The sequence below is a fragment of the Podarcis cretensis genome, assembly GCF_951804945.1.
Source record: "Podarcis cretensis genome assembly, chromosome: 6".
In the NCBI taxonomy this organism is placed as follows: Eukaryota; Metazoa; Chordata; class Lepidosauria; order Squamata; family Lacertidae; genus Podarcis; species Podarcis cretensis.
In genome coordinates this window covers 20,741,302-20,755,745 of record NC_137175.1, presented here as the reverse complement: position 1 = coordinate 20,755,745, position 14,444 = coordinate 20,741,302, and the positions used below count along the sequence as shown (strand labels likewise).

At 44.0% G+C, this 14,444-nt stretch overlaps 1 protein-coding gene across 3 annotated transcripts in view; it reads right to left on the bottom strand.

The window, feature by feature from the left end:
• The window catches only part of PTGIS (prostaglandin I2 synthase), a 46,376-nt gene that overhangs the window by 14,001 nt on the left and 17,931 nt on the right, over window positions 1-14,444 (bottom strand). For all 3 annotated transcript variants that reach the window (XM_079979523.1, XM_079979521.1, XM_079979522.1), the window contains exons 3-6: window positions 13,049-13,227; window positions 7,504-7,647; window positions 5,606-5,760; window positions 3,293-3,474 (exon numbers count right to left, since the gene is read on the bottom strand). In XM_079979523.1, the coding sequence (XP_079835649.1) occupies window positions 3,293-3,474; window positions 5,606-5,760; window positions 7,504-7,647; window positions 13,049-13,227 (660 nt within the window). The remainder of the gene's footprint in view (window positions 1-3,292; window positions 3,475-5,605; window positions 5,761-7,503; window positions 7,648-13,048; window positions 13,228-14,444) is intronic.

The window sequence follows — 14,444 nt, the reverse complement described above, 5'->3', positions numbered from 1 at the left end:
ACGTGGTGATAATGGTAACAGGAATTACGACATAAATTCAGCCATAGCAGACAGCATGGTGAATAATGTAGTATTTGGTGGAAACCAAAGTGCTGCAGAATGGAAGCAGAACAGATTGTGATGAGTACAGAAATCACTGCCTTCTCACATCCCTTACCAGAGATGAAAGGCAAGACCTTTTGCATGCATGGTGTGTGTCCTTTTACTGAGCCACAGTACATCCCTTTCTCTCTATACAATTCCTACATCTCACTTCTTGTTCAAAAACAAGGCTTCTAGCAATCTGAACTACAGGAACGAGCTGGAAAAGAATGGTTATACTGCTCTCTAAAGGCTGAACAAAGCAAAAGGGAGTAAAAAAAGGAAAAAGTGAGATATTTGCTCCCCCCCCCCCAATTTTTCCTAAACCTCATAGCTTTTGCTCTAGTCTTGTGCTTTGTTTAGACCTAGCTTATGAGGTTGGCTTGTATACACCCACATCATTAAGCTTGCTGCAGCCAATGGCCATATGGAGAAAAAGTGCCAGAAAAGTTGAACGCAAAAGGTGCCAGCTTCAATTCCAGGCAGTGGCGAAGCTACCTGCTCCAGCACTAGGGGCGGTGTACATCTGGGGGCATGGCTGGTGCACATCCCAGGGGGCGTGGCACACATCAGGGTGTGTGTGCAGCAAGCGGTGTGCGTCCCAGGGCATGCACAGCAAGCATTGCACATCCTGGGGGTGTACAGCAAGCGGCGAGAGTCCCGGGGGATGAGGGCGGCCGCAATGTCACTTCCTAAACATTAGGAAGAACTTCCTGACAGTAAGAGCTGTTCGACAGTGGAATTTGCTGCCAAGGAGTGTGGTGGAGTCTCCTTCTTTGGAGGTCTTTAAGCAGAGGCTTGACAACCATATGTCAGGAGTGCTCTGATGGTGTTTCCTGCTTGGCAGGGGGTTGGACTCAATGGCCCTTGTGGTCTCTTCCAACTCTATGATTCTATGATTCCCCTGGATGGCACTTGGGACAGACCACCCCCTCACCCCCATAGCCCATTTACAATGTTAAGCCCCCTTCCTAAATGTGTTGAACCTGGAGCAAGAGTTTGACCATCAGTGCTACATGGACAGCTGAGAACTCAAGACCTCTTTGGAAGTGCATTTCCTCCATGTAACTGGAATCATGCGAGGGACAGTTTCAGCTCCGCTTGAGTTTTTAGCATCTAGCTTGAACATGCTCCCTCCATCATGTTCTCATCATAGCCCTCCACATGTCTGGGGCTGAATTTCTGTAGCAGGGAGCCTGCTGTACACATGCACTGTACAATCTAGAACCCTGGTCTTCCAGGCTTTCAAAATGCATGGAGAGCTGACACAAGAAGAGAAGGTTGCTTGCCAAAGCAGTTCAGTTCCCAAGCCGTGGAAAGTTACGGATCTGAGAGTTCAAGAGGTGACATAAAAGGATGGAGCTGTTGAGCTCATCTCCATTCTCCTCCATGAACTATCCTAATCATGTAGCAGGTGAACTTTTGAAGAGGGTTTCAGAGTTCCCTAATTATAGAAACAGGTTGTCTTCGCATAGGGATGTTTCCCACCTGCCCCTTTGCACCCAGGATGGCAAATCTATTTCAGAATCTGGAAAATACACTCTGTGGAAAATCAAGGGTAAAAAAAATATCCGACGGAACAAGCTTTGTGTACTTTTCCTCTGCTTTTCTTTTTAAAATTGTGATGATTAAGTGAAATGCAATATAGCACCATCGCTGATAGCAAGTGCATCAACAGTACATTAAACCTAACAGAGAGGAGCGCAGGGCATGCATAATTCATGCTGTTTTTGGAGAGGAGGATGCAAGTTTATTCCGCACAACTTTTCAAGGAGGGCGATTGCTCTTTTAATTAAAGTGCAGGCATTTAAAGGAGGGGACAAAGTGCACAAGGTTTTTAATCTTTCATGTTGCAAGCAAATGCGTTTATTCGTGCTTTTTGGGGTGGTGGTGGAATAAAGTCTCTTCCGCTTCCTTGGAGACTGCATTCCAGAAAATTCCTGTCATCTGCTAGGGAAGCTGTAGGGAAACTGCCCCAATGTCATTTGGGGCAGATGCACTAATGCGTGTGGAATGTGTGTGTGTACAGGTGGAAGAAGCAGAAAAGCAAGCTGCATGCAGTGGTTTTCAGAGTGCTCAAAAAGGTGCCTGTGGATTAGGGGCTCCTGAATACAATGTTCTTCTGCCCCTACTGATACTCCCCTAGTAGTAAACTGTTTTATAGCAAATCAGGCTTTAGCCCATAAAGGTAATAGAATCACAGAGTTGGAAGGGACCCTGAGGATCATTTAGTCCAAACCCCTGCAATGCAGGAATATGCAGCTTTTCCATATGGGGCTCAAACCTGCAACCTTGGTGTTATCAGCAAGAAGCTCTAACCAGCTGAGCTATCCAGTTGGTCAGTACAGTGGTACCTCTGGATGCGAACGGGATCCGTTCTGGAGCCCTGTTCACATCCTGAAGCGAACACAACCCGCGTCTGCGCGGGTCACAAATCGCCGCGTCTGTGCATGTGCACAACGTCATTTTGAGCGTCTGCGCATGCGCGAGCAGTGAAACCCGGAAGTAACGCACTCTGTTACTTCTGGGTCGCCACGGAGCGCAACCTGAAAATGCTCAATCTGAAGCTACTTTAACCCAAGGTATGACTGTATTATTATTATTATATTTTTTTAAAAAAAATATTTTTTATTAATTTTCTTTTCTCAAAACAAATATCTAATATCATTGTTAAACATACATTTTCCAATTTCCCCCCTCCCTGTTGACTTCCCTCAACTACCATTTCTGGTTTATTACATCAAATGAAACATTCTGCTGTTTATATACAATATTATGTTATCACATTGTTATACTTCTTCTTCTCGGTCAGTATTATTTTAAATGACCTCCTCAGCCCTAAATGGAGATGCCAGGGTTTGAACCTAAGACCTTCTGCATGCAAACCTTGTGTTTCCACTAGGATACAGAGTCCCTCTTGAGAAGCAGATTGTCACTGTCTAAACACTGATAGCTCTTTGGCAAATGCAGGCATGCAGGTCTTCATAGCAAATATCAGAGAACCTATATACAAATGCAGCAATCACATTCACGTGCTACATTTACATGAATGATAGGCCTTTAGATTAAAATGTACATGTTCCTAACTTCACCCATTCATGATAAAAAAAATTGAGGTTGCATGGAAGTTTGGAAGTGGAGAGTCAGGCCTATCGTTTAAACTCCAAAAGAAAAGTGTCGATTGAGGAAGTGGGATGGTGGCATTTCCTACCTGAGTACTCCAGAGCTGCAACAGCATTGCTCTTGTCTGCATATTTTCATCTACTCCAAGGTCCACCAAGTGCTGTTTGTAGCTGTCAAGCCAAACACTTCGGTTAGCTCTGCAATCCAGTCCCTTCACAGATAGTAACTTCCAGAGGTGCTTCCTAAGGCTGTTGATTTCCTTCTTTTCCGCTGCACATAGAAAAGCCAGTGGCATCAATATAGATGTTGTATTATTGTGATTGCACTAATATACCTCCCCCCCCCCCAAGAGGTCACAACAGCACATATAGGGCCGTCTCATTTTATCCGGACAACAACCCTGTGAGATTATCTTAGATTGCCATAGATTATTGCATTATATGCATTAATTCCAATTTTAATTGTTAGCCATCTTGAGGGTCCTTGTTAGGAATGAAAGGTGGGACACAAATGATTTCATAAATCAGTAGGTATACTGAAAGATTCTCCAATGCCACCATTCATAGCTGAGCAAGAATTTGAATCCAGGAGAACTGGGATTGTACCCTGGGATTGCAGAGATAAAGGGAAACACACTCTGGTCTTTGTCAGTGAGCAGAGGCTGAAACCTTTGCCTCCCAGGAGGTGTATAATGGCATGTTAAGGACTAGTTGGGCCCCATCAACCAGCTAGAGGAGGAGGAACTGTTCAGATACTTGCTTTCCTCTTCCCTCCCCATTCCCCTTTCCTTTTGAATCATGTCTACTAGACTGTAAGTCTGTAGACAAGGACTGTTTTATCTTTTGATATGTGTACAGCACTGAGAGCAGAATCCTAACCCCATGATAAGCACTACTGGGAAAGAGGAGTTAGGATTAAGTGGTGGTCCCTCTGCTGGGCTATGCCAGTGGTGGAACTCTGCTGCCATGGAGGTTTCCACTGTCTTAGTAGTCCTCATAGTTTTTCCACTATTCTGCAAGTATCATTCTAATGGGTAACCCATGGGTAGGCAAACTAAGGCCCGGGGGCTGGATCCGGCCCAATTGCCTTCTAAATCCGGCCCGCGGACAGTCCAGGAATCAGCGTGTTTTTATATGAGTAGAATGTGTACTTTTATTTAAAATGCATATCTGGGTTATTTGTGGGGCATAGGAATTTGTTCATTTCCCGCCAAAAAATATAGTCCAGCCCCCCACAAGGTCTGAGGGACAGTGGACCGGCCCCCTGCTGAAAAAGTTTGCTGACCCCTGGGGTAACCAGATCTATCTATTCCTTAAAAGACAAGCAAACCACAACTCCCTGCAAGGCAAAAGGACCTGAAAGGTTGCACAATAGCACCATCTACTGCTCATAATAGCTTCTGTACATTAAGTAGTCTAATCCTTCTCGGAAGCTACATTTCTGTTACTGTCAGATCACATTTATGCAGCAGTGTTATGGGCTCGTTTTTTGCAACTGGGAACATCTGGTTAGTTGAGCAGCAGCTGCCGCCGCCAAAACTCTGAAGACATGAGAATGAAACTTGAGAAACAGGGGCTAGCCCAAAATGCTCCCAAGGTAGAGATGGCTCTGGCAGCGGTGGAAAAGGAGTGTGATAGAAGCTCTGCTGGTTTAGCAAAAGAGCTCAACGGTGATGGGCCACCAGATCTAGATGATGGTGCAGACTTGTGTTCTTTTGGTCCAGCGGGCAAGACAAAACAAAGGGGTGGAAATTGCAAGGAGGCAGACTTGGGCATAACATGAAGAGAAAGCTCCTAATAACAAGAGCTTTTTGGCAGTATAAAAGGCTTCCCTGGGAGGTGGCAGCCTTGCTTTCACTAGGTGAACTAAGAGGCCCATCAGGCCCATCTGCATAGGAATCTGTTATTGCAAAATTCCTGCACAAAGCAGGGAGGTTGGAGTAGATCGCTTTCAAATTACCGTACCCTCCGGTTCTGAAATCCTATGGCTATCCAAGATCCGTTAGAGATCTGTGCGCTCGTGTGTGTGTGCATGCACACACATAGGCATATGCATTTATGCAAATACACATAACTTAATTTTAAAATGCAAAAAATAAATTTACATAAATAAAGGTGTGTTGGGGGATAGGGCAGAGCCGACCCTACCGTTAGGCAGATTGAGAAAGCCACCTCAAACAGCAAATGCTGGGGTGGGGCAGCCTCCTACAATTCTCCAGAGTCCCATGAGCTCACCCCAAGTCTGGTGCCTCAAGCAGTTAGCTCTGCCTACAAAGGCTGAGAGATGGATTTCTGGGTTTGGTGATGGAGTGCGTTGTTTTTGGAGGCCAAGCCACACACCACTTCCAATTTACCAAGCACCAGAGTTTGGGGAATGATTGTTCTTGACCAGCCACACCAACCTGCACTCAAGATGGAGCGAGCAGCTTTCATCAAAAGACGGTCCAGTTTATAAAACTCAGTATATATTTCCAGGGAGAAGGCTAGGTCTTTAGCCTGATTCCTGCTATCCTCATAATCTTTGCCTTCATTGCCAAACAGTGTCAGGAACCCAGCTCTGGCAAGTGGGGATAGAAACAATAAAAATCCTCTTTAAAATACTTTTCTTTTCTTGCAATATAAATATCACAGTCATCTTGAACAAATGTATTAATTACAATGACTTTCAGTACCATTTATACGGAAATTGTAGCATCTCTACCTCTCTATTCAAACCCTTTCATCTTCAACTCATTATGCGTGCCTTTTGAAAATTCATATCTATATTAAATATCTATCTGCTTTTCTGCTATTCTTCTTGCTTGTCTCATGCTCAGTATATCCAAAACTGAGTTTTATCTCTTCCATCCCTTCTTTCTCATAATCAGTCTCCTCATCTATTGACAATATCACCATCTATGGTGTGTAATATGTGTACAATGACTGTGTACACGTTGCTGTTTACTCAGGCTCCAGTGAGTACACACAATATCAGCCACAATCCTCTTGCTTCTGGAGAAATGCTGTTCTCTGGCACATTTTCCCTCAAACCAGCTTCCATCTGTTTTGAAAACAGTGTTCCACATTGTGGAAGCAGAAGTCCTTTCCACAAGTGGAAAGTCACCTTTGGTTGCAACTCTTGATAACTTTTGTGAAAAAGTGAGGGCCAGCAGTCTTTAGAGCAGGATGGGGAAGCTGTGGCCCTCCAGATGCTATTAGCCTCTTACTCCCATTAATCTCAGCCACCATGGCCAATGTTGTGACATTATTCAAAAAATGTCTGGAAGGCCATCTGTGCTTTAAACTCTCCCCAACAGGCTGGTTTCTGAACTGAAAATGTTCCACTGTGTGATTCTGGCTAGATACATACCAATATACATGCCAGATCCCCAGTGGGGCTAAAGGTCTATTTGACATTTAAATTGTGTTTTCTTTCTCATCAAAAGTGGTGTTCTACAAGGCCAACTTCCATTTAGGCATTCAATATGTATTCTTCTCCACATCCTGCAGGATGGTGGAAGGATTTACCAGGAAATCAACTGTGCCAATTTCATTCCTAAGGACGTACCATTGCAGATTTCACTTAAGAATTAAGACCAAGCTTCCTTTCTTGGACAGACCCATGTTTCGAGGGCCTTTGGGCAAGATGCTCTCTGTGGGCTCAGCACTTCCTCATTGCTATCTCCCTTGCCTATTTGCTTGCCCCTCACCCTATGGGCTGGTCCAGTTTGCAAACTCACCCAGAGGGAGAGGGCAAGGTCTGATGGATGCTGCTGTTCCTTCTCTCCCTTCCTGTTGCTGTTCATTTTCCTTGTGAGGAATGGCAAACAGGTAGCAAGAGCAAGGAGGAAGAAAAGCAGAGGGTTGGCAATGGGTCCCTTGCTGAGTTCGGAGCCCCAGCTGGTACCCAGCGATGCCCCTGGGTATCTGATGTAAGAACCACCTGATCCCTTATATCCCTGCCAAGTCACTACTGGTGGTCGCCCATGGTTCAGATGCATGGCTTGTATCCACAAGGAGCCATTGGGTTGGTATTGCGAGCCCAGTTTTATGAGATGCCTTTCCAGTTGAGATAGACAGCCCTCTCCCCACCTGTTGAACTTCCAGCACCCATGGAATACTTTTTTTATTCCAGCAGGCAGCTTAATTGAATTCTGACTTTGTAATGTTAACTGATTATACTGAGTTTCTTGTGCATCACTTAGAGATGACGGCAACTAAGCGGTATATAAACCGTCTGAATAAATATATGCTGGCCCTAAGCGGACCTCACCGCCATCTTCCTGTATCAGAGGAAAGGGCTTAGGTATGCTGTGCTCACCTGAACATTGTACTGTAGGAGAGGTGAAACAGACCGTCCTCTTTCCACTGCTGGCTGCCTCTACTTGGGTCAGAAAGCAGAATGGTTCGTAAGTTGAAGAACATTGCCTTTGTTAGGGTGGGGAGATTCTTGTTCTGCAGAGTCCTGGAGAGGGAAAAATGGGACAAAACAAACCTCTTTACTTTAGAAGAATAAAAGCGATAGCTTATTAAAGGTGTAGTGTAACCATTCATAAGACATAAGTTCCTTCTCTTTTGTTACAGGCCCTGTTACAAAGTGTAGAATTTAAATCAGGGACAGTAGCAATTAAAATAACAGTAAGAGGCAAGATTTAGAATGTTTCAGTTGTGAACAATGCAATCCCATTGAAAACTGCAACATGTGACATTGTCTTTCTTATCTGCTGCGTACACACTGTGAGTTCTTGAAGGGCTGAACTCACAAAACTACTGTTAATGGTGAAAGAATCAGTGTTAAGAGTCTCCCTCGGCTGTAGTCATTTTTCCTGAATACAGTAACTTAAAGCTCCCCACCACCCCATCTGGAGGAGAAGCTGTCACGGTGCCAATTAAGGGGCTCTCATCATATTTCTCAGCAGGAAGCAATACAAAGAGCAGGACTTGCAAACAGGAGTCTTTAAATTAAAGGCATGATCATCCACAATTGCTTTGCCTGAGCTGCAGTCCCATTCGACTACAGCAGCTAAAAATGCCCACAACTGAGATCTAAAAAATATGGGAGGACAACACAGAAAATACTGGACTGCAGCAATTTAACAACGGCATCATCTGGACTCTCCATAAAAAGCATACAACCAAAGGGTGGCAATTCCAGAGAAAAGGGCTAATGGAAAATGTTATGTACTGAGTTGAATAGGATCCAAAATACAGCAGTCTGATTGGTCCTAGAACAATAGGATTCAGAATGCAGCAGTCTGATTGGTCCTAGAACAATAGGATCCAGAATGCAGCAGTCTGATTGGTCCACAGGAGCCACCCATTCCAGCTCCAGGTGGAAGTGAATCTGCAACCTGATTGGCCTACAGAAGAATCCCAGAATTAGCCAATCACATGGGGCCCATTGTGTAAATAATGTATATAAAGCAGACATTCTGGGGGAACTTCCATTCCTCCTCACCACTATGAGCTGAATAAAGAGCATGAAATCCACTCTCGACTCCGAGTATATTTCAGAGAAGCAAGCATAGATAGTGGTTTGGATGAACTCAGAGGTCCCAAGTGAGCCGGCAAGCTTCCCTAAAATACGTCTACGTACCATTATCAATATTTCCCTGCAACAACTGCTGGAGAGGACAGGCGTACTTCGGGGTGCATTCTTAGTTCATTAATGGCAGCCAATTTGCCACGTGCCCTTTTTTGTACTGAACATGAAGCCTAGAGTTTATTTCTGATGTTCACGCTTCAGAGCCACTGGACATACATACAGGCAGGCCCCACCTGGACCATACATTGAAAGCAGAATCATACCACTTTCAACAGTCCAAAGGATCCTGGGAACTTCAGTCTCTTACGGGCACTGAGAACAGGTTAGGAGACACCTGCTCCCCTCATGGAGCCACAGTTTTCAGAGTGGTTTAACCATCCCTCTTTGCAGGGAGCTCTGGAAATTGTAGCTCTTGGGCTTGTTTTTGTCAGAATAAGTGTAAAGGAACTAGCAGAATATAACATGCTGAGGGAATAAGGTCTTGAGAAGAGACAGAGGAAGGCCCCCACATAACAAGACCCAAAGCTGACAGTGTGGCCAACATTACTGTATGGTTTGGTGCCCTTCTGAGCAGCCACTATCTTCTATTTACATATCTGTCACATTTGCATCTCATCTTTCCTCCAAAGAGGTCAGGCAGCATTTCTTTCCATTTTATGCTCACAACAACCCTGAGATGTAGGTTAGGCAGGGAGAAGATGTCTGGCCCTTAAATTCTGCAGCAAGGTTCACTACTGAACTGAGACAGGAACTCTCCTCATTCTGCCCCACACACCATGCAGCCTTCATTACCCAAAACTACATCGATTGCTTCTTTGCAAACCATTCTGTTACTGAACACCTCAGAGGACTAAATGACTCTGTTTTTCTTGGCCCGCTCACTGGGAAACTTCCACAAGTAAAGCTTTTACAAGGAACTTGCATCCAGCAGAGCCACGCCTTGTTTACATTAGCCAACATTAATTCGATCTGCTGGTTATGCTTTTACCTAAGGAGGTGGTAATGCACATCTTTGTGATCCATTCAACTGAGGTGTAATAAGAGTACTACCAATTATTAATATCAGAAGAAACTAGAAGCAACAGTATAGTGTCATCTTTACAATAAAAGAATCATCGGCTGGGGAAGGAATAGGAAACCATTTCTTTTTTATATATAATATTATTTATTAATTTTATAAAACAAAAATCCACATAGATAACAACAAGGTCTTTCTCATTAACCACGTTTCATTCACATCTTTGGACTTCCTCACATCTCTTGTTCCTGCTTTCTAAACACATAGATTTTTCTAGCAAATTATTCACTTAATTCAATTTATATCATTTAATTATCCAATATTAAATCTCAAATCTTATAATTTAAAACACTCTAGTTCTAACATATTGTTCATCCAAAATTTATCTTTTCTTTCAATCACATTTAAATTTATATTCTTTATAACTAATTTGTTGGAACCATCTTATTGCGGATCTTACATCTTTCTTAACATTCATACAGTTTACAATATTTTTGTAGATAGTCCTTAAAATTCTTCCAATCCTCCTCCACCAATTCTTCTCCCTGGTCTCGGATTCTGCCAGTCATCTCTGCCAATTCCATATAGTCCATCAGTTGCATCTGCCATTCTTCCAATGTGGGCAAATCTTGAGTTTTCCAGCTTTTAGCGATGAGTATCCTTGCTGCTGTTGTGGCATACATAAAAAAGGTTCGGTCCTTCTTTTGCACACTCTGGTCCACAATGCCCAAAAGGAAGGCCTCTGGTTTCTTAAGAAAGGTATACTTAAATACCTTTTTCAGCTCATTATATATCATTTCCCAGAAGGCCTTAACCCTGGGGCAAGTCCACCAGAAGTGAAAGAATGTTCCTTCAGCTTCTTTACACTTCCAACATTTATTATCAGGCAAATGGTATATCTTTGCAAGCTTGACTGGGGTCATGTACCACCTATATATCATTTTCAAAATATTTTCCTTCAAGGCGTTACATGTGCTAAATCTCAGACCTGTAGTCCATAACTTTTCCCAGTCAGCAAACATAATGTTGTGCCCTATATCCTGTGCCCATTTTATCATGGCTGATTTGACCGTTTCATCCTGTGTATTCCATTTTAACAGCAAGTTATACATTCTTGACAGTATCTTAGAGCTGGGTTCTAACAGTTCTGTTTCTAACTTTGATTTTTCCACCTGGAATCCTATCTTTTTATCCAACTTAAAAACTTCTTTAATCTGAGCATAATGTAGCCAATCTCGCACTTTATCTTTTATTTTCTCCATACTCTGCAACCTCCAATTATCTCCATCTTTTTCTATTATAGAAACCATTTCTAACCAGCAGGCCATATCCTTATTTCCCCACCCCTGCAGGGCCACACACCTGTCAATCACCTGATATCATAGTGACATCAAGTAATGCAGTGCTTTGTAGCACCTGCTGTCAGAACTTCAAAGTGCAGCATGGAGCTATTTGAAAACCCCTTTACAATACCCCCAAATGACTCTCTGAATCTCCAAAACCAGAAGTTAAAAGAGCAACACAGGACTGTTTGCAAAAGAGCTTTCAAACAGCCCCACACTGCACTTAGGCTGTGCACACCTGTTCCCAGCAGGGGAACAGGCAGGTACAGCCAAACTGAGCAGGATTGTATTGTCCACTCATCCTGCTGGCTGCAGAAGTCTGCTTCAACAGCATGCTTCCCACAGATTATCCTGCAAGCCAGAGGTTTCCCGCCCCTGAGTTGAGACAAAGAGACGGAAAATGCAGACCAGGTTCCAATCTCACCTTTGCTATGAGCTCACCAAGTGACCTTGCACAAGCCACTTTCTGCAAAATTTAGAAATAATCAACCAGCTCCTCAGCTAATGCCAAAAACTCAAGAGAGTTGGTGCCAGTTGTATCTTGTAGGGGAGGGAATTCCAGAACTGGGGTGCCACCACCGAGAAGGCTGTCCCCCATATTGCTGCATAATAAGCATCAGCTAAAGGCAGGGCAACCAAGAGAGCCTCTCTTGCAGATGCCAGCAATTGGAGAGTCATAACCAGATGACATCAGCTGTTCTCCCAACTATCCAGGCCCAAAGTTGCATATGCCTTTACAAAGCATTCATATAAGTGCTGGCATTGTAAGGTTGTTGTCAAGCAAGTGCAACTTGCAGCATCATTCCCTGCCCCCGCCCAATAGTACTGAGCTGTAAACACAGTTATCTAATGCTTCCAGTCATGTGACTCCAGCTCCATCAAATGAGCATTTATCCTCAGTGTTGTTGTTTTTTCCTTTTCGTTTGCCAGTGTAAACTCTGAGGTCTGGTTGTTTATGTTCTGCTATTGCCTTCTCCCTCTGCCCTCCGCCTCAGTTTTAAGGGTTTAATGCAGTTTGTGGCTATGCTAGAGATTCCTCCTCCCCAGGTACAAAAGATTAAAACCCAGATACCATTCAAAATTTGAGATTCTACAGGAAGACTCTGAAAACAACAATATTTACAAAGCCAAGCTGCTTATCCATCTCTTCTTGTAAGGACCTTTAAAGAAGGAAGAGGAAAAAGCAGCCCTCTGGATTGCTAGAGCGTGAGATTCTTAATATCAGGGTCATGGATTTGAGCTCCACTCTGGGCAAAACGATCCCTGCCTTACAGGAGTCAAACTGCCCTGAGACCCCCGAGTATAGGGCGGTATATAAATTCAATCCATCTATCTATAGAGGAAGGGATGTGGGTGGTGCTGTGGGTTAAACCACAGAGCCTAGGACTTGCCAATCAGAAGGTCGGCGGTTCGAATCCCAGTGACGGAGTGAGCTCCCATTGCTCGGTCCCTGCTCCTGCCAACCTAGCAGTTTGAAAGCACGTCAAAGTGCAAGTAGATAAATAGGTACCGCTCCAGCGGGAAGGTAAACGGCGTTTCCATGCTCTGCTCTGGTTCGCCAGAAGCGGCTTAGACATGCTGGCCACATGACCGGGAAGCTGTACGCCGGCTCCCTCAGCCAATAAAGCGAGATGAGCGCCGCAACCCCAGAGTCATCCGTGACTGGACCTCATGGTCAGGGGTCCCTTTACTACTTTATCTATAGAGGACCCTTGTGGTCCCTTCTATGATGTTGGATGCCAAGTCCCTTTAGGCCAAGCCAGCTCACTGGATGACATTAGGCCAAGCGTTGCTGCTCAGCCTAACCTCACAGGGTTGTTGTGAGGATAAAATGGGGAGGGGGTCACCACCTTGAGCTCCTTGGAGGAATGGTGGAACACAAATGCAACAAATAAATAGATGGTCCATGGTACGGCGGCTTGGCTTTTGCAAGCACTGTTCATGTAAAAAAGGCACCTACATTCTCATCATGACCTTTTCCGCATTAGGGTCATAATCTGGCAGCTTGACTTCAAACATTCGGTCCATTAAAATGCGGGCATACTGGCCAAAGTCCAGCTTGGAACGTGACTCCCAAAGCACTGCTTCGTAGGAATGGGGGTCCAGTAAAACGGTGACAAATTTCCCTGCAGCTTGAACCTGAAATACAAACAAGCCAAGCAAATCACGAAAATGCGAAACTCGTGCGTTATTCATTAAAGGAAGTGAAAATATAAATGTGGCCCTAGAAATAAATGTGTCATACAATTGCTTTCCAAATCCATGTTTAACCAGTAGCATTGTAAACCCCCAAGAAATAAAAGCAAATGCAATTAGGTGCCATATATTTATAGCACCAGAAACGAAACAGCTCCATCACAAACTTTCCATTATTCCCTCTTGGGAAGGTTCTTAAATGAGCCAATATGGTTCCTATCAGCCCCATGTTCTTCCCCATCACAGCACTGCACTGGAAGGGGTGGTTCCTCTTCTCCCTGCATCGTGTTGTGATGGGTGGGAAAATATCTGTCACTGCTCTTCAGAGACTACTCTGGGAAGAGGAGAGGTGACGATTCCCCCCTCCTAGGTCAGCACTGGGTTTGATGGAGAGGTTTAGAACCTCAATCCCATGCTGAGATGCAGAGATCTCCCCAAATGCAGCACTGAGCTTGGTAGAAAGATTTAAACCTAACCTCTCCACCAAGACCAGCAGCACATCGCAATATTATATAATTAAGGCTTTTGATCTTTGATTTGCTTGGAAGAGGATAAAAGATTCTCCAATTTGTTAATATTAGACAGAAGAAGGATCTCATTAGCCACTGGAGAGATGTTAAAAATCTTTGGACGGTTTCCTAGAATCTGTGTAGGAGCTGTGTCACACTTTTAAATTTGGAAATCCGCCATGATGGAAGTCAAGACCGAGCTGCAGAATTACAAATAGCCATAGGGGGAGGTGAGCCTTTAATATTTGTATTTCCAGTTTGATTTGGTAAAACTCCCTTGGAAAGGCCAATGTTTGATGCAACCGGTCTGGGAAAATTAATGAGCAGATCCTTAGACTTGATTTCATCGTAACTGAGTGAAGATGGCGGCTGCCAGAAGCAAAAAGACCTTTGGATTGATTCGGCAGAAACACCAGCATGTGAGGAGATGCTGCAAACTTATAGAGGGGAATCATAGACATAAAATCCACACAGAAACACATCATTGCTAGTTTCAACTCGCTTGTGGGAACAACTCAGAGGCCATGAAAGAAGGAAGGTTAACAACAGGAAGAATTAGAGGAACCATCGAAAATGACTATGAAAAGCAGTAGAAGTATGAGATGATCAGAACCCGCCGAACTTGAAGCATGGGAAGTCCTATTAAAAAAA